Source organism: Polypterus senegalus, chromosome 8 (genome assembly GCF_016835505.1).
Source record: "Polypterus senegalus isolate Bchr_013 chromosome 8, ASM1683550v1, whole genome shotgun sequence".
Lineage (NCBI taxonomy): Eukaryota > Metazoa > Chordata > Cladistia > Polypteriformes > Polypteridae > Polypterus > Polypterus senegalus.
In genome coordinates this window covers 1,460,376-1,487,693 of record NC_053161.1, presented here as the reverse complement: position 1 = coordinate 1,487,693, position 27,318 = coordinate 1,460,376, and the positions used below count along the sequence as shown (strand labels likewise).

At 39.4% G+C, this 27,318-nt stretch overlaps 1 protein-coding gene across 1 annotated transcript in view; it reads left to right on the top strand.

Moving 5' to 3' along the window:
* Nucleotides 1-19,048, top strand: part of LOC120533666 (cation channel sperm-associated protein subunit gamma-like) — a 100,931-nt gene extending 81,883 nt beyond the window's left edge. The window contains exons 23-31 of the mRNA XM_039760565.1: nucleotides 1,714-1,770; nucleotides 15,642-15,798; nucleotides 15,891-15,954; nucleotides 16,031-16,129; nucleotides 16,237-16,338; nucleotides 16,418-16,510; nucleotides 18,622-18,721; nucleotides 18,808-18,924; nucleotides 19,022-19,048. Of these exons, the coding sequence (XP_039616499.1) occupies nucleotides 1,714-1,770; nucleotides 15,642-15,798; nucleotides 15,891-15,954; nucleotides 16,031-16,129; nucleotides 16,237-16,338; nucleotides 16,418-16,510; nucleotides 18,622-18,721; nucleotides 18,808-18,924; nucleotides 19,022-19,048 (816 nt within the window). The remainder of the gene's footprint in view (nucleotides 1-1,713; nucleotides 1,771-15,641; nucleotides 15,799-15,890; nucleotides 15,955-16,030; nucleotides 16,130-16,236; nucleotides 16,339-16,417; nucleotides 16,511-18,621; nucleotides 18,722-18,807; nucleotides 18,925-19,021) is intronic.
* Nucleotides 19,049-27,318: the final 8,270 nt, after the last annotated feature.

The window sequence follows — 27,318 nt, the reverse complement described above, 5'->3', positions numbered from 1 at the left end:
CAGAGGACACATCAAATGAACGCTGGAAATGCGTGGCAGCCATGATGAGTGCACTTGTGCATTCTGAGCATGAATTGTAAACCGGCCCTTAGGTTAAGGTAGTACATTGTTACATATGATAGCTTTGACATAGACTTCATATTATTGCCAAGTAATACAGCTATGGAGCTATTTTTAAGTTGGAACTAATGGTTATTGGGGTATAAGGGATAAAAAAGGTGTGGGAAGATCAAAACGTACCCTCTGAGCTGAAGGTAATGATCGCCTCGATCGGGACCTTGCTTAAGGGGACATAAATTATATTAAGCGAGATATAAAGAAGGACAGTAGGAAAATAAAGAAATAAGGGTCCTGAACAAGAAAACTGAGAAACAGAATCAGAATATAAAAGGCCTGGAGAAACATTTACTAAGTTTACTACAACCTTTACAGAAATGCTATGAAAAATTGATGAAAAAATACAGGAAAAAATACAGGAAGATTTAGAGAGTAAAAGTTTAAAAGTTAGAGAGTAAAATTAGAGTACTTGCTGCTCAGCTTGAAGATCTTAAGCAAAGGTTTACTACCTGTATTGAAATCAGAATGTAAAGTGCTTACTAACAAACTGGGTGTGCTAGAAGATAGACTTAGAAGGAACAACAAGGTCCAAAAACCTAGTCCAAACTATTTAAAATAACAGGAGTGGACTTTAAATCGGACATTGACATCTCAGCAGCCTACTGTATATGGATCGAAAACTTCCAAACCAAAAAGCCTAATTGTCTGCTTCGATAAATTTGCCACACTGCACAGAGATGAATAACCTATCTAGTTGTGTGTTATGAAGACAAAAAGAAGCCTTTATGAACATCTTGTTGCATAATAGTGACTCAGTATAGATACATTTTTGCAGTACCTAAACTAAAGTGCTACCCAAGATTGTACACACCCTTCACCAGATTTGGATCAGTTGCAAAATTAATTTCAGAAATCAAAAAAAAAAGCGGATACTGTCATTTTCAGCTGTGGTGTTCATGTAGCCTTAAAAGACATATATTTGTTCAAGTGAGAGATTTTTAAGTTTAACAATTGCATCCCAAAAATTTTAATTCAGCAAAATGATACATTTGAGAACATTATATTGGGGTTCTGCTATAAATACTTTTTTGGGGGGTTAGGGCCCCATCTCTGCTATTATTGGGGGACCCACAAAGTCTGTGCTGAGCCATTGTCCACAATCACCAATACTACAAAGTCAAAAGACAAAATCAGACACAGTCACGGTTCTGGAGATCTAAGCCAACTGGCCATCCACCCTCTCTTGGAAAGTCTATGGTAAACATTTGTGTTGAGCAGACTAGTATGATATCCTATTGCACCCTTGGAACAGAAGGCCAACAGAATACATGATTGTCTACTCATAGACAGGAAGGCAACCTGGAACTAGAGCACACTGAGAAAACAAACAGAATAAAGGAGTGTATAGAAAAGGAAGATACAAAAGTGGTCTCCATTTGCTAGTACTGATTTGATTTTTTTTCCTTTGTAAGTTATTTACCCTGTCCTTTATCATCCTTGTACTGCTAAAACTAGAGCACTGAATTAACAAACAACCAAAAAAAGTTGTTGTTGTATGTTCTTTCCTATTGGTGCTAGTAAATATGGGACTTCTGCCATATATCTCTTTGAATGTGACTGTTTCTGTTTCCCTAAAATATTTTTATTATTTTGTAGGTGAACATTTTTGAACAGCTTTGCTTTCAAGACACCAGGTCTGGTATTGCGTTGAAGGTAAGTGACAGGTCCCACTATCTTCTTGTTTCCATCAATCTTTCTCTCTCTATATTTTTTCCCTTTCTCTTTCCTACCATATCTGCTTACCATTAATTACAAATTAATGTTTGTATTTTCTCTATGCCCTATACAAACATAACAAGGTACGGATGAAAAATAAATATCACTGCCTAAATCATTCACATAAAACTGTTGACACAATAAAATGTGAATGTACAATAAATAAAAACAACCACAAAGATGATTAGATTGGAGGAGAAGCTAACTCTTACAAATAAAAATCAGTTCATCTATTATCTGAATGCCAGGTGTTTTGATTTCAGTGTTGATGGAAACATAGGACCTCGGTATATTGCAGGCCAACATATTGCATTCACCAGCACTTACTCTCCTGCGACATGTAGCTTCATCACATAGACTGTCACTCAAAACACTTCATTTGGAGTACACTGATTACATGAAAAAAACAATGGGAGAAGGCTGGAGAATGTGCAAGTTCCATGCAGACAATGACCAGGTTGGAAATCAACCCCAAATCTCCTAGAGTTGCAGGACAGTAGTGCCAACCACTGCAACACCATGCTATTCTTGCATAAACCCTCGTTTGATCTATTTGTTGATTTTTATTATTTTTCTTTCCATTTTTCTATGCGGTAAAAGCATTTTCAGAAATAAAGCCATTGATTACAGCTTTTACTCTGTCAGCAAAGCCAGCATGTGTGTGCCTTGTGCTTTGTGCTTCTGATCATGATCCAGTACCTTGGATAGTTCTCTATTTCATCTGTTTTCTGTTATACCAGCTGGACCCAAAGGGTTAACACAATTAAAATGTAATTCTTCCTTCTGTTTATTTTTGCTGCCATTTCTCCTCACTGCACAGCTCTAGAATTTTGGTTTGCCACATCCATTTATTGCCTATGGTGAGTTTCCATATTCTCTCCATTTCTGTGTGTCTTTTGTCACATCTGAAAGACATAGATAGATAGATAGATAGATAGATAGATAGATAGATAGATAGATAGATAGATAGATAGATAGATAGATAGATAGATAGATAGATAGATAGATAGATACTTTATCATGCCTCTCTAAACTGGCCTTGCATGAGTAAGTGTGAGTGTGTGCCTAAGTATGCACGGCAATGGATTAACACCTTGTAGTTGTAGTAGTAACAGTAGTAGTGCTGTCCAAACTTAGATTCTGCCTTGTATCTGATGCTGCTGTGACAGGCTTTGGCCATACAATTATGAAGCTGCATTAAGCAAATCTGAAAATGGATGGATTCATTTGAATACCCCCTACACCACATCACCACAAATGAGTGTGACAGGTAGTTCATCAAGTAGTGTATGTTCAAGTTAGATCCATTTATTATTAGGTTACACAGAGTCTAATAACTTAAAGGGAAGCAAATGTACCTCCTCCTCTGTGACAAGTTAGGCTAAATTGATATTCAGAAACCTAAGAAGCTTTTCTAAAATTTTAAGGTTACCCCAATGCCCATTACTTTTTGGAGTCTTATAGGCCTATATTTCTCCAGTGTGTCATCAAAAAGATGCACCTTTCAGTACTGGAAGAATCCAGAGCAGAGGCTCCAGCACTTGCATTTGAATGATGGGTGACATTCTGTATGACCACTCACATAAATTGCTGAAGAAACAGCCTTGAAAATCAGTGAAATGGATTTGAGGAGCACAAACCTCTACTTAATCTTGCAAGTTGAGATTTAAATAATGGCTTGGCAAAAATCAATTGAGATTGTAAAGGCAATGATGACCAGAGTTGTAAAATTGAAACTCCTAATGTAGCTTGCCTCGGCACTTTCAGATTTAAAGGTTTTAGGAGAGCTGTCGGAAGTCAAGCTGTTAGTCCAATAGTCAATTTTTATGTGTTTTCATGTTGGCAGCATGATGGCACAGTGGGTAGCTCTGCTTCCTCACAGCTCCAGACTCTACTTATGAGATCTCTTATGGGTACTGTGTCTGGATCTCACATATACTCTCTGATTTCCTGTGTGTATTGATTTTTCCAAACATTCCAAGGAAGTATGTGTTACATTAATTGCTGAGTGCCTAGATAGGTTTTCTCCCTACAACCCTGTACTGGATTAAGCTAGTCTTGACAATGGATGGATGGTTCCACTCTTTGAACCCCACTTGCACATGCTAAAAATAGCTAAAATTGACTTCTTCTTCTTTCTGTTGCTCCATTTAAGGGTTGCCACAGCAGATCATCTTTTTCCATATCTTCCTATCCTCTGCATCTTTAACTCTGCCACCTCCAGCTCTGTCTCCTCCTTTACTGTCAGTGTCACCGTCTCCAACTCATATAACATAGCTGGTCTCACTATTGTCCTGTAGACCTTCCCTTTCTATACTGTTTCCTCTATACTGTTGATCTCAAGTATTTAAACTCATCCACCTTCACCAACTCTACTTCCTGCTTCATCACCATTCCACTGACCTCCCTCTCATTTACACCCATGCATTCTTTCTTGTTCCTACTGATCTTCATTCCTCTCCTCTCTAGAGCATATTCCCAATTCTCCAGGGTCTCCTCAACCTGTCCCCTAGTCTCAGACAGATCACAATGTCATCAGCAAACATCATAGTCCACGGGGGTTCCTGTCTAATCTCATCTGTCAACTTGTCCATCACCATTGCAAATAAGAAAGGACTCAGAGCCGATCCCTAATGTAATCCCACTTCCACATTGAATGTATTCGTCTCTCCTACCACATACTTCATCACTGTCACACTTCCCTGATATATATCCTGTACAACTCTTACATACTTCTCTGCTACTCCCCACTTCCACATATGCTATTTCCAGGTCTGCAAAGATGGACTGCAACTCCTTCTGGCTTTCTCTATACTTCTCCATTAACACCCACAGAGTAAACATTGCATCTGTGGTGCTCTTTCCTGGCATGAAACCATATTGCTGTTCACTAATTATCACATTCCTTCTTAACATAGCTTCCACTACTCTTTCCCATAACCTCATGCTGAGTTGCATCAATTTTATCAACCTGTAGTTACTACAGCTCTGCACATTCCCCTTATTCCTAAACATCGGTACCAATACACTTCTTCTCAACACCTCAGGCATCCTCTCATTTTCCAAGATTCTATTAAACATTCTGGTTAAAAACTCAACTGCCATCTCTCCTAAACACCTCCTTGCTTCCACAGGTATGTCATCTGGACCAAAGACCTTTCCATTCTTCATCCTCTTCATAGCCGACCTTACTTCCTCCTTGCTAATCTGTTGCACTTCCTGATTCACTATCACTACATCATTCAACTTTTTCTCTCTCTCTTTCTCTTCATTCATCAGCCTCTCAAAGTACTCTTTCCATCTGCTCCACACACTCTCCTCACTTGAGAGTACGTTTCCGTCTTTATCCTTTATCACCCTAACCTGCCGAACATCTTTCTCAGCTCGGTCCCTCTGTCTAGCCAATTGGTACAGGTCCTTTTCTCCCTCATTAGTGTGCAGCCTCTCATACAAGTCATCATACACCTTTTCTTTAGCTTTCGCCACCACTCCCTTCGTCTTACAGCTTATCTCCTTGTACTCTTGTCTACTTTCTGCATCTCTCAGACCACTAACTTCTTCACCACTCTCTTCTTCTGTATAATCTCCTGTAATTCCCCATTCCATCACCAGGTTTCCGTTTCCTCCTTCCTGTGTCCAGATGTCACGTTAAGCCCCCTTCTTGCTGTCATCCTTACTACTTCTGCTGCAGTTGGTATCTGGCAACTCTTCACTGCTCAGTGCCTGTCTCACCTCCTCCCTAAACTCAACCTTGCAGTCTTCCTTTTCCAACTTCCACCATTTAATCCTTGGCTCTGCCCTCACTATTCTCCACTTCCTGATCTCCAACATCATCCTACAGACCACCATCCTATGATGCCTAACTACACATTCGCCTGTCACCACTTTGCAGTCTTCAATATCTTTCAGATTGACCCTCCTGCATAGAATATAATCTATCTGTGTACATCTTCCTCCACTCTTGTACATCACCCTATGTTCCTCCCCTCTTTACCTTCCTCCTCTCCTCCTGCCTCCGAACACGTCTCCCCCTCTTCTTCTCCTTTTTCAGCCAACAGCAGCCCAATTTTCGCCAGCACCAGTTATGGAAATTTGTATTATTGTCCGCATATTGATTTGGCAAAATTTTACACAATGCCCTTCTTGACATAACCCTCCCCACTTATCCGGGCTTGGGACTGGCATGAAGAAAGACACTGGCTTGTGCATCCCCTGTGCCTGGATTAATTAATAACCCGTTATCACTGGTCCTTTTCTCTAAACTGAACTTGCATGCAACAAATAGTTTACATTGTATAAAGGAAAGTGATAAGTGAAGTAGCACTTTTATTAACTACAGTAATTTCTAAAAGCTCCTAACCCTTTTTGGGTTAGGAAACACATCAGTGCCAAGACACTCATTTTGCCAGTCTTTATCTTCAGGCTTCTCCATCCATGTCTGTTTTGTTTGAGACACCCACTGCATAGTGACTAAGCACAGCAATGGGAGTGTTTGTTTTACAAAGACAAATTGACTGCATGTACCCTTAGATGCCAAACATCACTAGTCACACTTTGCTGCTGTTCTCGGCCATGGGAGATGCCTCATTAAATAACAAATGCACACTTGTCACTGGATAGAACTACTAATTCCCTGTCCCATGATGTATAGAACCTCTGGTCTCCGTTCTCATGTTCATCTTCTACACAGAGCTGCTATTTATTCTTTTGCCTGCATTGGTTCTTGAATCTTCATAGTGTATGAACCTTCCCAAGACATTTCTTATTAAATGCTGCATGTAGCTGTGTGAGAAGTGACTATCTGCTAGGCTGCTGGTTGCTGTATTTCCATAAAACAATGTCACAATTTAATATTTAAAAACACTTACATCAAATATACTGTGATTATGTCAGTGAAACAATCCCAGGGTCCTGCACCAATTTCACAATTTAATATCTAAAAACAATATTATCTTTAATATACTGTGATTATTTCAGTGTGGCAATTCCCGGCTTCTGAAACTTTAGTAGACACGAAGAGCATAAATATGTAGCTAAACTTTATTTATTTTTTTATTTATTCGGAGAAGCATTTGCCTATTATTTCTTAAAGCACCTTATTATGAAAATATTAGTCACCAAACTTAACACGGCAAGTTTTAAACTGTATCATCATGCAATGTAAATGTTAAAACAAATGGGTTAAATTGTGTTGCCATCTCTCAGAAGTAATACAGTATAGTATGTTTAACAAGTAAGTACTTTTAGATATTAGCTTTTTGATTCACATGCAATGTAACTATAAACAGATTTCCGCTATGGTAACAAATGCAGAAAAAGTAAACTCTCTATTGTTATTGAAGTTGCACACTCTGTCATTTATGATATTAGGCTTTTTTTAGTGTATTTATATATGCTTAGCATCCATATCTACCTTTACATGCGCACATTGGCTGTGCCAAAACTCTCCACTTCACACCTCTAGCTGGAGCAGCCAGGTTGGGGTTTGTGGCCGGAGGTCTGCAGCCAAGACAGTATTCGTTTTATAGTGACTTTACTGATGAAGCCATTACATGCTGAAGGGACATGGCACATGCAAATGCAACAGCCACTATTATAAGTTCCCCTTGTTGTAATAGTTTCTTTTCAAGTATTTCTGCCTTTTGATCTTTGGCTTTATCATTCAATTTTCAAAATATTATTTAATGATTTGGTTCTTGTTTGGATTGTTAATGACATTTTTCCTGTTTTTGAATTTGCCCTATGTTTAGGTTGGTGTCATTATCTACTGCTTTTCTATGTATTATTTCCCAACGGGTTTTTGGTCTAGCCTCCGGATCAAGGACTTATTTAAACAAACATTGTTTACTTTACCCTCATGTCCGTGTGTTCAATAGCTCACCCAGATTGGTGCTATCTTGGGAGCCATGCTGTGTGCTCATGCCTCTGTGGACACATCTGGTTCACATGTGTATGACAACTAGTAGTAATTCAGCTCTTTGACGTTTTTCATAATTGCCTGTTTTATATGATTGTGTATTCAAAAGATGAATATTTCCTTGATCACTCGAATATGCAAATCTTATCATAAAATCTGTCTTTTAGTTGTAACCTGCTAGTACCATTTTAACCAGATGTAAACTCAAATAATATATAATCCAAAAAAAAAACGAATTCAGTTCAAGATAAAAGGTAAGGTATTTTTAATCATGGCACCACAGAGTGGCAATGTGTTGCATATTTTTACACGCAAGTAAATATTCCACTGTACTCACTGTGACAGTAGTGACCCTTTAAACCGGTAAGAAAATGTTTTTTTTCTGAATGCACCTAGAGAAATTAGAAAGAAAATGCATGACATAATTTTCATCCCATTAATATTTATTTATAGCAAAAGTTGGCTATAAATTCTTGTTTTAGTTACACCATAAAGAAAGATACCTTATAATATATAATATAGTATTCTGCATTTATTTATACTGTTTACTGTGATTAACAGTGTAACACTGAAATGTTCTCCTAAAATATATTCAGGTGTATTTTTTAATTTCACTGAGATAGCTCAAAACTGTCTCTGCTAAAGGGAAATTTGCTTAACATTTTAAACAAATTTATAAACACCAAATTGTTGTTGATCCTTCAACAGATGTTGTACTGTCAGGTGTTCAGATATCACTCAGCAGTAATGAATTTTTTTTCTTTTCACAAAGCAGATTTTTAGAATATAAGTGCTAATCACACTTTGGGGAAGAGTTTTTTTCATTTAATTATAACCAAACTTAAAAGTAATGGAAAACAAAATCCATTACTTTCAAGCTAGAAACTTTGCTAAACAAACACCTTCTACCTATTGCTATTCCAGGAGAAATATTGACCAGTCTTGAAGGCTCAGATAGTATCTATACAATTTATAAAAACATGTATTAGTTTCTCAGTTTAAAATAGTCAAATGAGCCAACACATCGTTTAATGAAGATTGCAGTTAAGAAAAAAAGTTGATAATTAATAAACAAACTGATCATACCTATCTTTCTTTTGAAAACAAATAATTAACATTTGATTTACTAATTGCAGTAACAAAACAGAGACAGTAAGGGGAGTTGGGGCACCTGTAGGAAAAAAAATCATAGTTCAAATAAAGAAAATGTGAGTAAATTGCATTGAGGGTTACATCTTTTCACTCTGGTTCTGACTGATCAAGATGGTGGTTCTTCCACTTATGATGGTTGGTGGAAGGATGAGGCTGGTCCAGGTGGGACCGACAATGGAAGTGACGTCCTTGATAGACAAACCATCAATCTTCCAGTCTGCAGAGGGAGGAAAAGAAAAGGTGTCATCACAGAGTGCCAACACCCGGAGCAGTGGAGAAATACCATTACCAGAGCCTTTAAACTGCTCCCTATGCACATGTGTGACACAGTGTATGACATTGTCCTGCTAGCGTTCAATCAGCCAGCAATACATCATCTCAAGGCACTTTACACTGCTTCATACTTTGTATTAACTTCTTTTCTTTAAGATTTTACTCCTGCTATAGTTTAGATTTGATATGCTTTAAAATAACCAGTCTGCTTAGTCAGTCATTGTCCAACCCACTATATCCTAAAACAGGGTGACGGGGGTCTGCTGGAGCCAATCCCAGGGCGCAAGCAGGAACAAATCCTGGGCAGGGCACACACACCAGGGACAATTTAGGATCTCCAATGCATCTAACCTGCATGTCTTTGGACTGTGGGAGGAAACCCACGCAGACACGGGGAGAATATGCAAACTCCACACAGGGAGGACCCGGGAATCGAACCCAGGTCTCCTTACTACAAGACAGCAGTGCTACCACTGCACCACCATACCGCTCCTTATTCAGTTGAAAATATATGCTTGCTTCATCTGCAAGCTGGCTGTCTCAGGTATATGTTGAGCAATGAAAATGCTGAAATAAGTAGAAGTCTAAGCAGTGTTAGATGCCAAGAGAAATATTTACCCAAGCTAAATTCTCAGGGACCCGTCAGATGGTTATGGGGCTCTATGAAATTTTTCTTTGTACTTGCACATGTTGTTATCAGTATTATTATACTTATTTATATTTAATGTTATGTTGGTGACATGTTGGTCATGTCATTATATTGATTGTGGTTTACTTAATGGCAGTGCTATTTGTATATTTTATGTATGTATCAATATTGTTCTTACTTATGACATCAGTACCTGATCCCATGGGTGTGGTACATGACATTGTATGGAGATAATGTGTGATGTCATCACACGGCCATTATACGAGATGGCATTATGCATCATAAACTGTCCAGTCTTCAGATCAGGGTAGAAGGGGAAAGGCAATAGACAGGGTTAGGATTTTTCATTTTGGCATTCTTTTGACAACAAACTTTGTGTTTTGTTTTTGAATTGCTGATTGGTTTATTTAACTAAAACATTAAAGGAATATTGCACCGAAAAATCATTCCGTAAGACATATATATATCCCATGTAGTTTGTAGTGGTGGATGAGAAAAACTTTCAATTTCATGTTTTTGTGGAGAAATTACATAGCAAATAATTCAGATAAAATCTGCGGTGGGCTGGCGCCCTGCCCGAGGTTTGTTTCCTGCCTTGCGCCCTGTGTTGGCTGGGATTGGCTCCAGCAGACCCCTGTGACCCTGTAATTAGGATATAGCGGGTTAGATAATAGATGGATGGAAAATCAGATAAAATGGGAGCCAACAATGACCAACATTGTGCAGCAGCAAACAATGTGAAAAAGTCAAAGCAAAAAAGAAAGACATTTCCAAGTAACTTGTGTCTTAATCCACATGTCCACTATGCATTCGTATAGTCAAATCATGCAAAACACATTCATTTTTTTGCTAAAAAATATTATAAATGTTTATCTCTGGAAAATTCAGTGTACACCATAAACAGGAAAGGTACATTCCCATTAATTACACAGTGCTTTTTAAATTGAAGATCCAAAATTTTTCTTGCCCAACCCTTCAAAGTATACGGGTATATAACATTTAAAAAATATCTTTGGGTTGAGTATAGTTTTGATGTACAGTACCTATGCCTGACAAATGACTTTGCTTTAGGTTTCTCCCTTAGAAAGCTGTTCATTTCCTGGTGTAATTATTTTTATTGACATCCTCAATCATTTCAGACAGTGATTTCTATCTTCAAAACATCACAACAGCAATTAAACAAAGCTAGAGGTGGCTGCCAGAAAATCAGTCCTACTTTCACAAAAATTCTAAACATTAACCGCAATTTCAAAGTTGAAAATGCTTGGGTTGAATTGTAAAATCAGTTTCATGACATTACACACACTAATAAAGAGAGTGTTTTTTTTTCTTTCAATATCCACAGTCTTAGATACCAGGAAGTAAATGATACTGACCTTCATGCTGCTGCGCAACTAATGTAATATGTCACACACTTCTAGTAACAGATGGTGATGTCCATAATAAAAACAATGTGGCATCTTGTAAGACATGAAATAATTTCAGAAATAAAACTATTGCATATAGAAAAAATTTCAATGTATGGACCAGAACCAATCAAAAATAATGCTGCCGTAACTCAAAATAAATTAAACAAAAAAGTGATTTTAACACAAGGAAGAAAAAACTATGATCAGCAGCAGGTTCATCAAGGTTTATTAGCAGTAATTGAAGTATTCTTATTACAGCACATGGTGCAAAAGTTCTACAAGGTCCTTTCAATAGCCTGAGAAAGAAAGCTAAATGACAGAACTTCATAGAGATTGCAAGCTCTTACTGCACACCTTTCTATACAATCAGTGCGAGCGTCTGCCTACTCTAACTAGCTCCTAATGAAGTGCAGAATTTTTTTTAAACCATTAAAACAAACCATACACACAAAAGCACAAAACAAAAAATGTTGCTCAAAAGCTCTAATGGAAGTAATGTGCAAAGTCACAGGTATAGATGGAAAAAAAAGTGCTTCAAAGTAGCAAAAGTAGGACAAGAAGAAAATTCAGAAGAGCTGACGATCTGATGCAGCCATGCTTGCTTATATCTGTTAAGAAGAACATGTGACCACATCAGCTCAATAACCATGCCAGCATCATCATGCAAGCACATCCATTGTGATGCAATGAAATGCTGACCATCTCGGACCCCTGGGAATGGTAGAAGACATGTATTAAAACAATGCAAAATGAGTGGTATAGAGCAAATCTTTCAGAGTAAATCTTGCTTTCTTCAAAAAGAAGAGATTCTGAATGGCAAGATTTGATCAGAAGATGAAAAACCCTAAAAGGAAAAAGTGAAAAATCAAAGTCATGGGTGTTCAGTAACTAGGAACAAATATATGTAAAACATGATTGCTGTGCAAAGATGAGTTTTACAAGAAACGTAACAAAACAAGGATGTCTGAAATATAAGACTTTAAATGACACTGTCATGACATCACCAAAATAATTCTAAAATAAATACAAAACCAGAATCCCAAAATGAACATTTGTCAATATGAACACAAAATAAGCAAGAGGAATATAAACTCATAATCATGAGACTGTAGAACGTGGCAGAAAATGTATTTGAACTGGAAAGGGAGGAGACGTATGATTGGTAGACCCTCCCGTAAAGCTCTGAGATTCTATCAAGCATAGGGCCATTATGACTTCAGTGTTTTCTCTACCAAACAGTCTTTTGTCTTAAAATGAAAGGAATGTTTTAGTTTTACCTTAAATACAGAGAATTGCCTGGTGAAATTTCTTTCAATCTGGCCTAAAATGAAATTATCCCCCTGTAAGGTCACACTCTTCTTCAACTGCATACCTATTTTTCTCCTGTATTTTTTTTTTTTTTTTGCTCCACCTCTGCCAGTCACATTCAGTTACAACAAGTACCAGTTTTGGAACTCTTTTAATTTGTGACATCCATACCATCTTCCAGTTTGGAGTATTGTATCCTGTTGTCAGTCCACTTTTATAAATGACTGAATCGCTAATATAAGTTGCAATGCGGTGTGGAGATGTGCAAGACACTTCAGATGTGAAAATCATAGCTACCTGTCACCTAACTGAAGTAATACTAAAATGCTGCTGTGGGGAGCTATGTACAAAAACAATCACATCATGCCCTGTTCCATAATTGTTTCCAGTGTTTCCACCTCAAAGTTTTCCTTCCATTTATTTATTTTTTGGAGCGCTAGGACACTTTTGCTGCAAATTGTTTTCTTCCAGCTGTGTTTTTGCAACCTACAATATGAACCACAGACATATCAGACAGGTACAATAAGTAATATTAGCATTTAATGCTTCATTTTTATCTCAGATTTTAAAATAATGAAAATCCGCATTTTAAAATATGTTACTAATTAATTTGATACCAAGAATGCTGAGCTGGTCCAGCACATTGGTTAGTGACATTCCTTCACAGTTTCAGAGTCCAACCCAGGCAGATATCAACATGGAGTTTTCATATTCTCCTCTTTCCATGCATTATTTTCTTTCAGCTTCCTCCCACATGTGATACCTGTGTTCTTAATCCTGTTTAGAATCATAGTAGACAAGAATGCATTATAGCAGGATCAGACATACAGTAAGGCAGGAGTTAGCACCAGTCAGGCTGATAAGCAACTCTGAATTGAATTGTCTGGGTATGAATGCCCTGGTGCCCCATACAGGGTTGGTTTCTCTCTTGCATTATCAATACATTGTCTACAATAGCCTTGCATTATCAATATCAGTGGTTCTTAAGCTTTTTTTTTTTTTTTGGTGTTTAAGGCCTAATCTTGCCCTTCTTAATGTCTTCAAGACCCAGTCCTTGAAGAAATGCTGTGGATAGTCATAGCAGAACAATGTTGATTGCTTAAAATGCCCATGGTGAACCATCACAAGACACTGCACAAACTGTATGTGACCCTTTCCCATTGAATACAACTGTTAGTCACAGCCCTGTTTGACACAAAAGGTGGGAACGACCCATAGTTTAAGATGGTATTAGTGAAATAAATAAAATTGTATTGTTTGTCTTTTGACTTTTTCAGCTTGATTTGATGTTACTTATCTGTTTTGCACACTGTGGACCTTAACTCAGCCTTTACATTACCTCTTGTCTAGCTGTTTTTCTGTTTGTTTACCAATCATGCAAAAATGGCTTAACCAATTTTCTTGAAATTTTTCATGTAGATTGCTGTTGGTCCAACATAAAAGATAGGTTATATGGTGTTTTAAAAATATCATTAGGGAGGGGAGTTAGGCAACCTAAAAACTGTGCATTATTTCATAACAGTTGAGCTGATCATAATGAAACTTTGCATGTATAATAAAGCTAAACCAATAGCAGGCTAGATCGATTTTAAACATTTAATCCGGAAGAGTGGGTGTGGCGGGGAGGCATAAATTTTATCACTTCAAAACAGTTGAGTCAACATTCATGAAATTTTGCGTGCATATTATTGTTGAAACAGTTTAAAATCTAATCTTTAAGTCGTTTCAAAAGTATCATTGGAATAGTTGTAATGGCAAGCTCAAAAAATATACATTGATCCAAAACAACTGGTTGGATGTTCATGAAGTTTTGCACTTACATTACGGTTAACTCAACACAGAGTTTATGAAGTTTCAAAAGTTTATAATGATTAGGGGTTCAACAGAGGGAGTAACACAAAACTGATAGTTTTGCCCAACCTACATGCCTTAGCAATGATTCAACAAGCCATCCAGTTTAGTAATTTGGGATTCAACATCTATTCATAAAATCACACTAAACTACAAAATACACAGAAGTAATGTTCATGGTTTTAACCCAACAAGGAGTTACCAGAATTATGGAATCCAATTACACTCAAATAGGAAGCAAAGAAATTGATAGGGAGGTAGTGCAGATGATGGATAGGAAAAGTCCATTTCAGGTAGCGATGACAAAAGGGTCAACATTTTAAAAAAAATCTATATATCCATTCATACCTTAACTTATTATACAAATATACTTAAACAATACTGAGTACTTTGGTTGATTTGTAATAAAGAAACTGGTTTAGGAAACAGGTATATGTTCAACCACTGAAACTAAACATCATCCTGATACTTAATTTGTGAATATGTGAAAATAAATATATGACATTTTCATTGGGATATGTGCATTCTTTCTGACATTACTAACAATGCTTGATTTTATTTTTTTTTCACTTAATTTAATAAACCAATAGAATAGGAGCTGATAATGCACTCTGACTGTATACATAGAAAAATCTACAACCCAAAATCATCCAACTCAAAATCATTGGACTATCTGTCTTTCTCAAGACAAATACAGAAGAGGCTGACCCTGCCTATAGTTATCAGTAATAACTGCTGAATATGAATTTCAATGTGGCCTTGTATGGTTAATTGTTAAAATGCTCAGATTTCTTTATGTTTTAATGTACATATCTATCTGTAACACCACTGTGCCTTTAACCCGAGAAGCACAGAAATCTGAGAGTTTTCTATGATTGTCTGCAGCAGGTGCCTGTTATGCTGAACTCAAATGTTACAGTTGACATGAAATTTAAAAGGTTGCTATCAAATTTCAAAAAGGTGCTATCAAATTTAAAAATAATAGCAATGTCTTGAAAGTTGATAGCAGAAAAAGAGGGGTTAAATCCCCCAAGGCTTGGCAGACTGTGGATAAATTTGTGACTCTTTTTCTACCTTTATGTTGCTCTCCCTCAACCTTAAGTCATGTTTTGCTTTTCTATGGAGACCACTTTGCTCTATAATGACTGTTGCTTGCATTTTTTTCATTGCGTCATAAGGTCTATATGCATTTCATTCTGAGGGTCTTACATCTGCCCACCTCTAACCTTCCCTTTCTTTTTCATGCCAGAACCAAATATCCGTTCCCTTGTATGTGGGTTGCCGTCCAGATCATAGACTGGTATTTGACTTTGAGCGCACTGTCCAGTACATGGAAGAGAACAAGAAGAAGCACCGGGATTGCCCTATTGTAACCCCTCTGAAGCCATGCTTTTATTTTAAGGATGGTAAGACCTACCTCATTCCAGAATTGGATTTGTATCAGAATGCCTAGGTAGGAATATCTTATCTTCATGGGCACCTTTCTTTTTTTTTGCAGACTTTTGGCCTTTCTTCATTGTGCAGGACACAGTGCTCAGCCGTTCAGATCCCTATTTAGGCAGGTTGGTATCAGGGTCCTGGAGAATGTGGAAGGAGGCATTTTGGGGTTTGTTCACACAGTGTTTTTGACATCTGCAGTTACACATTTAAAGTGATTGGCGGAGGACCTCATCATGAGGAGAACATTGTATACTATGATCTTGAACATATAAAGCTATATAACACTGACAGTGGAGGGTATGTAATAACTGTCCAGACCCTATGGTCTTTGCTTTTTTTTGTGAGTATCTAAGAATACACTGCAGTTCTTTGGTGACAAATTGCCCTTTTCCCTTTATTGCCAGTGCTCAGCAAGCTGTCATTTGGGAAACACCGCTAAGCCCTGAAGAAATCAACACAACTGATGATGGATTTGTCATTTTTAAGGACACTGTCAACACTGTGAGGTAATTGTTCTTGATTCACCCTTTAAAACACTGGTACCCTGACTACTTATTTCATTCAATACACTACTGTTCTCTGCAGGTGGCTGTGCCAGCCTCACTCGCCATGTGGGGATATTGTTCCAACAGGAACAGAACCACTGGAGTTTTTGTTTGTCATTGAAGTGTCAACTAGGTAAGGAGCTCTTTGAGAATAGTAATAAGACTTTTCCATTGAAACCTCCAATGAAACCTCATAAAATGTTCACCTAATTTATGAAAGAAGGTCTGAGAAGGATGACCGTGAGGGCTGTGAGGTCAGATAAGGAGGCGTTTGTTAGAGGAATCTGTGAGCAAGTGACACACCATCTATGGTCTAGTGACCCATGTCCTGCTTACAAAAGGAATCTGTTCCTCGGAGAGTTGAAGTCAGTGTGGGTGACGGAGCAGTTGTTACAGATGACGCTGCAGTAGTGACCCACTGGGCTGGCTAAATTGAGCAGCTTTTTAAACCTGATCCTCCAACTAAGAAGTTGGACATCTCCGGGTCCATGGTTCTTAAGGCTGATCCTCCAGTTATATGTGAACCACTCAGTCTCATTGAGATTGCACAGGTGGTGAACCAGCTGAGGTAAGGCTGCAGGGATCTCTGGTATTGGAGGTGAACTTCTCTGGGCTGGTGGTAAAGCTACCCTCCTGCTATTGCAAGCAATCTTTGCTTCCATCTGGGTTTCAGGCATCATCCCAACTGACTGGAAAACAGGACAGGGAAGGGTAATTGCCTGGATTGCGGCAACTACAGGGGGATAGCACTGCTCTTGGTGCCAAGTAAGGTCCTCGCTAGGGTTATCCTCAATAGGATCTGTGATCACTTGCTTAACTACCAGAAACCCGGAGTAGTCTGGTTTTACATCAAAGAAGTCTACTATTGCCAAAATCCTGGCACTGTGGATTCTCATTGAGAACAAATGCAAATAACAGCATAGTTTCTTGACAGCCTTTGTCGATATTCGTAAAGTATTCGACTCAGTAGATCGAGTTGCCCTGTGAGACATCCTGAGACTTTGTGGGATCCCTCTGATTCTGGGGTTCGTCAGAGGTGTGTTCTTGTTCCTTCTCTGTTCAGTGCTTGCATGGACTGGGTGGTGAGCAGGGTCGTGGAGTCCAGCGGTTGATGAAGAAAGATTCACCAATCTTGATTTTGACGATGATGCTGTGATGCTGTTATCTTCGTGGAGTCAATGAAGGCTCTGATTGGGGCTCTTGAGAGACTGCGCGAGGAGCTGAGTGTCTGGGCATATGAGTGTTCTGGATGCAAACTGAGATCTAGGCCTTTAATGACCTCTTGGCACAGCCATCAGCATTGTATTGGTCTGTGGAGAGAATGTTGACCATTCATGTCCCTGGTGACTCTTCCTAAATCAGTAGATGGATTGGGAAAGCATGGGAGGTCATGAGGTCACTGGAAAGGGGTGTGTGGCACCCTCAATAGTTCTGCAAAAGAATGAAGATCCAAATCTTTAGAGTCCTGGTGCTTCCTGTTTTGCTATATGGTTGTGAGACATAGATGCTATCCAGTGACCTGAGACAAAGACTGAACTCCTTCAGTACTGTGTCTCTTCGGAGAATCCTTTTGTACCGCTGGATTGACTTTGTGCTCATGGAGTCCCAAATGAGGCACATTACCTGTGTTATGAGGGAATGTCAGTTACGGCAATACGGCCATGGGGCGCAACTCCCTGAGGGTGTTGATGACCCGAGCCGCTGGACCAGGCCAAGTGGATGCCAACATAACACCTGGCTGTGACAGATAGATGGTCATTTCCTGAGGGTTGGACTGGACCGCATGTTTGCCTTGGGGAGTTATTAACAGTGATCCTGAGCTATTTTGTTGTGTGATGGGTGCAGCAATGTGCTGTACCACAGCAAGCTCCTCAACCTGACCTGCCCTAATTTATCAGAGTGAATAATAAACGAAACAGGTTTCTGTCCCTGACTTCAAGTAGCCCTGATGACTAAATATTTGGGATTTGGTGGAAACTGCATAGGTCACAGAACAAATCAGTACCTAGGAAGCTCTGCAACCCTAAACCCTTGAAATATGGGCTCGGGGTGAGTATGGGGTTCTCTCAATTATGTCAAACAACATAGAAAAATGGTGCGCTGCCTCACTGATCCAAGAGAATGATGGAATTGACAGCAAATTCCACCTACAACAGGCATCTAGAAACTAACCATGATTGGGAAATTTCCTTTCAAGAAACCTGAAATATCTCTCTCTCTTTCTCCTGCTTTGTCTGATTCTAGAGGCTTTGACAACACCAGCTACTGTGAGCACACCTTACATTTTGTGTTGTACCTTCATGGGATCCCCATATCAGAGAACTTTCTTTTCAGTGTGGCGAATGTGAGTATAGGTTACCAAGTAATTGTGGTCAGTTAGATTGGCTGGACATCTAATGAGTGCTCACTCATGGTCTTTCTTTCTGCCAGATGGTACATATAGTCATGTGGACCTCTGTCGTCATATCCTATTTACATGAATTGTTTGGACCAATGCTGTACCCCAAAATTGTACGTCAGTTTAACAGAATTTTCAGAAGGCTGAGGGTAAGTCTGTCAAACTGTAGAGGGTGTGATGTGGGAGAAGGTTGGGTACACTAAAGAGTCAGGAATAGTTTTAGTCACTGTTTGATCTGTTTTGCAGCAATACTGCTTGACACTTCACCATTGAGATTGACAAGGTAGGGAGTATGTTGGCAGCAAAGGGGTCAGGGAATCACTAATTCTTCCTAACACATCTACTCTACTCTTCATTGACTGTTGGGGTTTGTTGGGGGTGTAAGATATCCTTAAAGCTGACCTAGATGAAGGTAGCTCATCTTAACATTGAAACAAAATACTTTAACTCTCATCATGACAGGACCACAGTAGTGAAAATTATTCCAATTATGATGGCAAAATACCACAAGAGGACAACTCGCCAACTATGTCCATGAAACAGAAAAACCAATGTGATACATTAAAGTACTTTCACAACTATGGCTGCTCCTGGGTGCTTTGGCATCTCTTTTTGTTAAATCATGAAAGCCCATTATATCTTGTAATCTGCATTATATGTAAGTAAAATTTATGAGATGAATGTAAGCTGTCATTCTCTTATCCAAACAAAGGATACTTTACACTTCCAGATGCCTATTTATCCATATATTGCATGCTGTGCCAGTCATGGCTTGGAAGAGCAGATGTCATGAACTGCTTGGGTAGCAGGCCAATCCATTAAATAAGGACACTCAAAACTGGGATTGTGAGCTGTTTTCTCATATCTATCTGCTTTTAGTGGTGAAGGTCTGCTGCTCCACTGATTCAGTTTTTCAGCTGAGATCCTCACTTAATAACACTTCCATTTTTTCTCCTGAGCACTTTAGGCCTTTTCACTTTTTGAACTCATCAGTGACAGAAATGGCTTTCAATATTCATGTAAAACATTCTAATAAAGGCTAGCGAGTAGCACCCAAATAGCATGATGCTGCCACCACCCTGCTTCACTGTAAGGACTCGTTTTAGTACATCTATTAATCACCTACTGCTATACTTACAAGCTAAGCAAAGCCTTTGTTAAGGCTGTGTTAGCCTTTGTTAAGTGACTAATTGATGCACTACTAGTTGCCTTATTTTAAAGTTGTCATTGGTGTCTTTTAAGTCTTTTATTAATATCAAGCAAGTGTTTGTTATGGTCTTGTTAAATAGCATTCACTGTTTAATAGATGCCCAAAGAGATGCCTCTGTTAGAAAGATTTCCTTATTTTGTTTCCTCATTAAGCTGAAAATTGGCTATTTTGCAAGTCTGCTACTCTGCAGTACAAATATTTTGGCTTATCCTCAACTTCTTGACAACAACTGAAACAAATGGGAGCTGTTAGCTTGAAACTGAAGATCATTAAATACTGATATGCCTTCCAATAGGCACAACTGACACAAATGTGAACCTAGAGTAGGCACTGCAGCCTCACAGCTCCAAGCTAAGCTTGAATCCTGGACCACTCATTATCTGGGAGAAGTCTGCATTGTTTTACCCTTACTGTTATGATGTTTTTCCTAAAAACGTGTGTGTTCTTCTTACATTACAAAGACATATTAGTTAGAGTGATTGATAACTCTAAACTGGCATTGTGTGAGTGAGCATGTCCAACGATGAACAAGCTGAGTGTCCAGGTATCGGTTCCTGCCTTGAGCCTGATGCTGCTGGTATAAGTACACCAGAAAGTGGAAAGATGAACAGATTTGATAGAAAAGTGAAACATACATTATAGGGTACCATATATTCTATTCTATGTATATTGGATTCAAAAAGCATTCAGACCACTTCACTTTCTGCACAAAGTGAAAACAATTTCAGAAAAGTTTGCAGATTTATTAAAAATCAAAAACTGAAATCTCTTATTTATACAAACATGCTGACCCTTAATTCAGTTCTTTGTAGAAGCCTCTATGGCAGCAATTGCAGCTTTGAGTTTCCTTAGGTAAGTCTCTACAAGCTTTGCACGTCTGGCTTTGGTTAGTTTATCCCATTCTTCCTTTCAGATCCTCTCAAGATCCATCAGATCTCTCCACACACATTCTATGGTGTTTAAATCTGAGCTTTGCCTGGGCCACTCAAGGACAGTCAAATACTTGTCCCAAAGCCACTCCAATTTTGTCTTGGTTGTATGCTTACGGTCGTCACCGTGCTGAAAAAGGAACCGTTGCCCCAGTCTGAGGTTGCATGTATACCGGAGCAGGTTTTCTTCAAGAACCTATCTGCATTTGGCTATTGTTATCCTTTGCTAATTCTGACCAGTCTCTCTGTCTCTGTCGCTGAGTAGCACCCAAATAGCATGATGCTGCCACCACCCTGCTTCACTGTAAGGATGATATTAGGCAGGTGATGAGCATGCAGTTCTTCTCAAAGGGTTCAACTTTTGTCTCATCAGGCAGCTCTTTTTCTTCATGCTCTCAGAATCCTTTAAATATTGTCATATACCTTTTTTACTCAAGAAGGGCTTCTGCCTAGCATCTCTATAATAAATACCAGATTGATGGACTGCTGCTGAGATAGTTGTCCTTCTGACAAGTATTTCCATCTCAACAGAGGACTTCTGAAGCTCTGTTGGAGTGACGTTTGAGTTCTTTGTCACCTTCCTAACCAAAGCTTTTTTAGCCCATTTACCTTATTTGGCTGGATGACCAACTCTAGAAAGAGTCCTAATGGTTCTAAACTTTTTAAAGTTCACAATTACTGAAGACACTGTGCTTCTGGGAATACTAAAATCTTTAGAAATAGTTTTATCCCCTTGCCCTGATCTATGCCTCCACACAATTTTATTGCAGAGATCTAAAGAGAGTTCCTTAGACTTCATGATTTGTTTTTTGTCTTGACAATGCAGTGTGAATTGTGGGGACTTCTATACACTGGTTGAGTGCTCCTGACCACAATATGGAGTGCAAAAGCAAAGGGTCTGCATGCATATATAAATGAGAGATTTCAATTATTAGGGGTTATTGACTGTAGATTTGTGGCCAGAAATTGATCATTTACCTGTTTAAAATTAAATTTACAACACAAAGTGTGCAAAAAGTGGATCTGAATGCTTTCTCAATTCACCTGTTACAGTTGAAGTCAGAAGTTTACATACACTTTGGGTGAATTCTTTAAAACTCACTTTATAACCCCTCCACAGATTTTTATGCTAACAAACTATACATTTGGCATATTGTTTAAGACATCTACTTTGTGCAGGGCTAAAATAATTTTTCCCAACAATGGTCACAGATAGTATTTCACTTTCTATTGACTATATCACACAATTCCAGTGGGTCACAAGATTATCAATGCTTTGTTAAAATTTGGTAGCATTAATTTTATTTTATTTATTTTATTTTTTTTCCACAAGCTACTTATAATAAGTGGCTGAAATTTTGCCCCATTCCCCTAGACAGTACTGGTGTAACTGGGACAGGTTTGTAGGCCTCCTTGCTTGCAAAAACTTTTTCAGTTCTGCCCATATATTTTCAATCTGATTGATGTCAGGGCTTTTGAGGATCACTGCAATACCTTGACCTTGTTGTCCTTAAGCCATTTTGCCAAACTTTAGAGGTATGCTTAGGGTCATTATCAATTTGGAAGACCCATTTGCAACTGAGCACCAATTTCCTTGCTCAGCTCTCGAGATTTTGCTGCAGTATACCAACACAATTTTCCCTCCTCATGATGCCTTCTATTTTGTGAAGTGCACCAGTCCCTCCTGAACCCACCCAAGACACACACCCACAACATGAGGCTTCTACCCCCATGCTTGACAGTTGGGATAGTGTTCTTTGGCTTGCAAGCCTCACCCTTTTTTTCTCCAAACATAACAATGGTCATTATGGCCAACAGTTTAATCTTGGATTCATCAGATCAGAGGACATTTCTCTAGCAGGTAAGATATTTTTCCTCATGTGCCACTACAAACTGCAGTCTGGCCTTTTTGTGGTGGCTTTGGAGCAGTGGATTCTTCCTTGCTGAGCAGCCTTTCAAGGTTATGTTGATATAGGACTGTTTTTAACTGTTGATATAGACACTTGTCTACCTCCTGCATCTCCACAAGGTGTTTTGCTCTTGTTCTGGGACTGATTTGCATTTTTCATGCCAAAGTACGTTCTTCTCTAGGAGACAGAATGCATCTCCTTCCTGAGCAGTATGACGGTTGTGTGGTCCCATGGTGTTTATACTTGTGTAATTTTGTTTATATAGATGAACTTAGAACCTTTATGCGTTTGGAAATTGTTACTAAGGATAAACTATATTTGTGGAGGTCCACATTTTATTTTATGAGTTCTTGGTTGATTTCTCTTGATTTTCTTATTATGGCAAGCAAAGAGGCATTGAGATTGATGGTAGTCCTTAACATACATCCACATGTTGACTCCAGTTAGGATAACATGCTGTCAGAAGTGAATTGTCTAATTACTTAAAGGCTTGACATCATTTTCTGGAACTTCCCAAGCTGTTTAAAGGCACAGTTAACAAAGTGCATGTAAACTTGTGACACAGTGGAATTGTGAAAGTGTCAATAAAAAGTGAAATACTCTGTGGCCTGTGAACATTGCTGGAAAAAAATGACTTTTTCCCTGCACAAAGTACATGTCTTAGATGATATGCCAAATTTATAGTTTGTTAGTATTACATCTGTGGAGGAGTTATGAAGTGAGATTTAAAGAATTCAACATAAGTGTATGTTAACGTTTGACTTCAACTGTAACAGGTGAATTGAGGAAGCATTCAGACCCACGTTCTGCACACTTTATTGTGTTGTAGACAGATAGATAGATAGATAGATAGATAGATAGATAGATAGATAGATAGATAGATAGATAGATAGATAGATAGATAGATAGATAGATAGATATTATTGTATAGGACACAATTTGTTTCTTTGCTTGTTCTTTATTCCTGGCTTTGTTTATCAAGCTACAGACTTGAAATTTGACACACAATTACTTCTCATAAGCTGGCCTTGACCCCAGAGTGCAATTTGGTTGCGAGTGACAAGAAATACTACAGTGTGATCAATTGGAAGAGAATCTGCATCACACTGGTTGTGATGGTGGTGAGAATGTTACCATGCTTCTCTTTCAATCCAAACATCTGAGTTTGATTTTCACCCATGAGATTAATCATTTAACTTGATCAAGCACTCCCTCACTGTTTTTGACATGGTCCCTAGACTGCTCTGGGTGAGGCCATATTTTACTCCAATGTTATTTATTGCAATTTGAAGTGACAAACATGATCTGTCTCCATTACAAAACCATTGCTACCTTCCTGGCACTGTTTCAGTGACATGTTGGAAGTTGCCTAAAGTCAGGATTTTAACACATTAACTTTTACGCTTGAGTGTCAAAGTAGGTGGTCCTAATGAGCACTCAAAATAGGCCAATACACACCAATACCATACCAGCTTTTTTCCATTTCAGCGTCTGAATACTGGCAGTATATTGTTGCTTGTACCAGTGTATAGTGGCATCTCATGCTCTTAAGCACTGTATCTGCATACTTGAAACTCCAAGGGGCTCCCAGCTCTTTAATGTAATAAATGTCTATCAGCATATTTGAAAACCCAACAGAGACCCCCAAATCCCCACCCTCCCACTCTTTGACTCAATTACACCCAATTTACACCACATTGCAAAGAGGATCAAGAACTTGACAAAAACACAGTACCAGCAATAATTTGTTTCCACTCGTAGCATTGCTCAAAATCCTACAGTTCATTCAGATGTCATTACTGATCGTATTTTACAGTCTAAAGTTGGTTATTTTGCCCAATTTATGTTTACAGCAAATTAATGACAACAATGTGATCGATAGGCAGAGGAACAATGTCACACAGGGTGTGATGATTAGTCTGTCTACCTTTCATTCTAAAAATTTGGGTTTGATTCCTGTTCATTACATTTAACTTAGTTTTTCTTAAATTGACTATTTTAATCATAGTCCCAAGCTGCTCCAAGTGGTTGCCAGAGTGTCACATTGTCACCAGAGTAATTAATTGCAATCTAGGGTTCTTTGTCCAGAAGGAAAAAACAAAACGTGTTGCACACACAAAAAATATTTCTAATACTAATAACAGATATGTACTAAATACAAATAAAATAAATGTAAATAATTTGGTACTATATAAGTATAATTTTACCTATTCAAATTCCAGCTAACTCAGTTTTACTACATAACATATAGAAATACTATCCAGTATATTCTCGTACATTCAAGAGATGAGAGCACAGGGTGGTCTCTAAGGTGTGGAAGAAGGTGAGGAGCACTAGAAACGCCAGCCATTTGGCTCCAGTTTTTACAGGTTTTAGCAGCAGGTGCCGCGAAGCCGACTTTAACTCTTTAGCGCTCTCGGTCTGCATTGAACACTCTGGCCGCTAGAGGGCAGTGCCGCACCGTGTTACCCTCCCTCCGCAGATCTCTGGCATTCGACCGAACGAGAATTGCGGTTCCTCATTTCGCCCACTTACGCCCAGTGTTTTTATGCGTTGGCACCACTTGCAGTCTCAGCTGTCAAACACTCCTGTCTCTTTTCGTTCCTTTAGTTCCGTTGAGAGGAGCAGACGGAGCGACGCTGCAGATCGTTGACGTCACCTGCTCGGGACTCATCTCCACGGCTACTTTCGTCTCAGCGTTACCTGGAGTGACAAGCACTCGAGGGCCGTGGCGTCTCGGAGGGCTTTCAGTTGGGCCGCACTGCCCTGTCTCAGTGCTTTCCAAGGCTGGAGAACACATTCTTTTAAGAATCCCAAGGATGACATCACATTTTTATTGTTCTTAGGTGTTTTTGTTTTTTTTTTTTTTTGTAATTCAAACTGGTTGTAGGAAAATGAAAATGAAATTAAATTGTTTGTGTATGTTTATAAGTAGTGCTGCTACATCCACTTGCCGGGAGGGATTGGGATTGTCCACATAGGAATATGTCAGTATGACTAGTGTGTCCACGTGCCATGGACAATAAAAGCACACATTTGTGCACTTGCAAATACATCAGTGGGTGTGCATGTGTCCACATTACTTGACCAGGATGATGGCCTGTAGGTGCGTCTCCAAAACCAGGACTGGTGTATTCATATCACTGGACACTGGACTTGTAGGTGTGTCCACATGGGCCTAGGTTTTGTTTTGTGGTTCCTGCTTCATCAAGACAGGATTTATTTACATGTGTGTCCACTTGTGGATATCCCTCTATGATTTTGGTTTGTGTTGGTTTGCTTTGCCTAAACCAGAACTGTATGTGTTTCTACATGCAAATATCTGTCTCCATGTATAAGACTGACGTGTGTGTGTGTGTGTGTGTGTGTGTATAAACCTACATCACACACACGGGAACCACATCTAACTGGACGCAGACACGAATACCTCCAAGGCTGGGTTATGTGTGCTTCTAGGAGTGCAGGCCTGCCGATGTCTTCTTCATGTGTTAGTTCATGTGTATGTTTGTGTGTACCCGCTAACCTGGAGTCCAGGGGGCGGGGGATGTTGGACTGGTGTGTGTTTGTGTGTGTGTTGCGCCATCAGGACCCAGGCCTCTAGCTCCCTCATTTTGCCGCAGCCCCCTGTCATTGTACGTGGCCTGACAGGTGTGTAATGAGATGATTAATGTGCTCTTTTTCCCACCCCTCCTCCCCCATCGATCCCCTGGCAGCTTACAGCGGCACCCCCTCCCCCATGGACAGCCGCGCCTGCGCGCACACGAGCCCATGCACAGGAGCCGCCTGGCCGAGTTGTGCACAGTTCAGCCGCCTCAAGTGATATTTTTTGGGGCGCCTGGCTTTGCTGTTTCCTGCAATGGGCAAGTGGGCTGCTTTTCCTGCTCCTGTGGGGGGGGGGGCATGTGGCTCTGCTCGAGGGGCTCAGGCGGCTCTGGTGCTTAACTGAATGGCACCTGTCAGGGAGTGATGAATGGCCCTGATTACGAATGCAGGTCCTTGGGGGCTGAGCCAGGGTCATCCATCATGCAGCAGTGAGAGGGGGTCCATGGGGACTGGAGCTCTTCCTGGTCCCTGGCAACAAGGCAGCTCGCCAGGAGGTCTGTTGGGAGGACATTTTTCTGCATTTCACCCTGGCCAGCTATTCATTTTGGATGGTGAAGTTGTGAGTGTTCGTATGGATACTTTCACCCTGCAAGTGTCAGCAGGGGATGATATAGGCAACAGTAGTTGGGCAGAATTAGGGTGGCAAAATGTTAACTTCCCTGCAGTTCATTCCTTGCTTTAATATTGCACCCATCTCTCCTCCCGCTCTCCTCAATGCGTCCCTCTCTCGTGGCACCAGACCCTGCTGCATTTTTTGGCAAAAGAACAGAAACCCAGCACCCCCTTCCCCCCCAATCGATCACAGTCACCTCTTATCTAAGGGGTCATTGTTGAAGGGAGGCTGACTTCCTTTTGACCCTGGGGTCAACCCTGACCCTTTGCCCCAGGCAG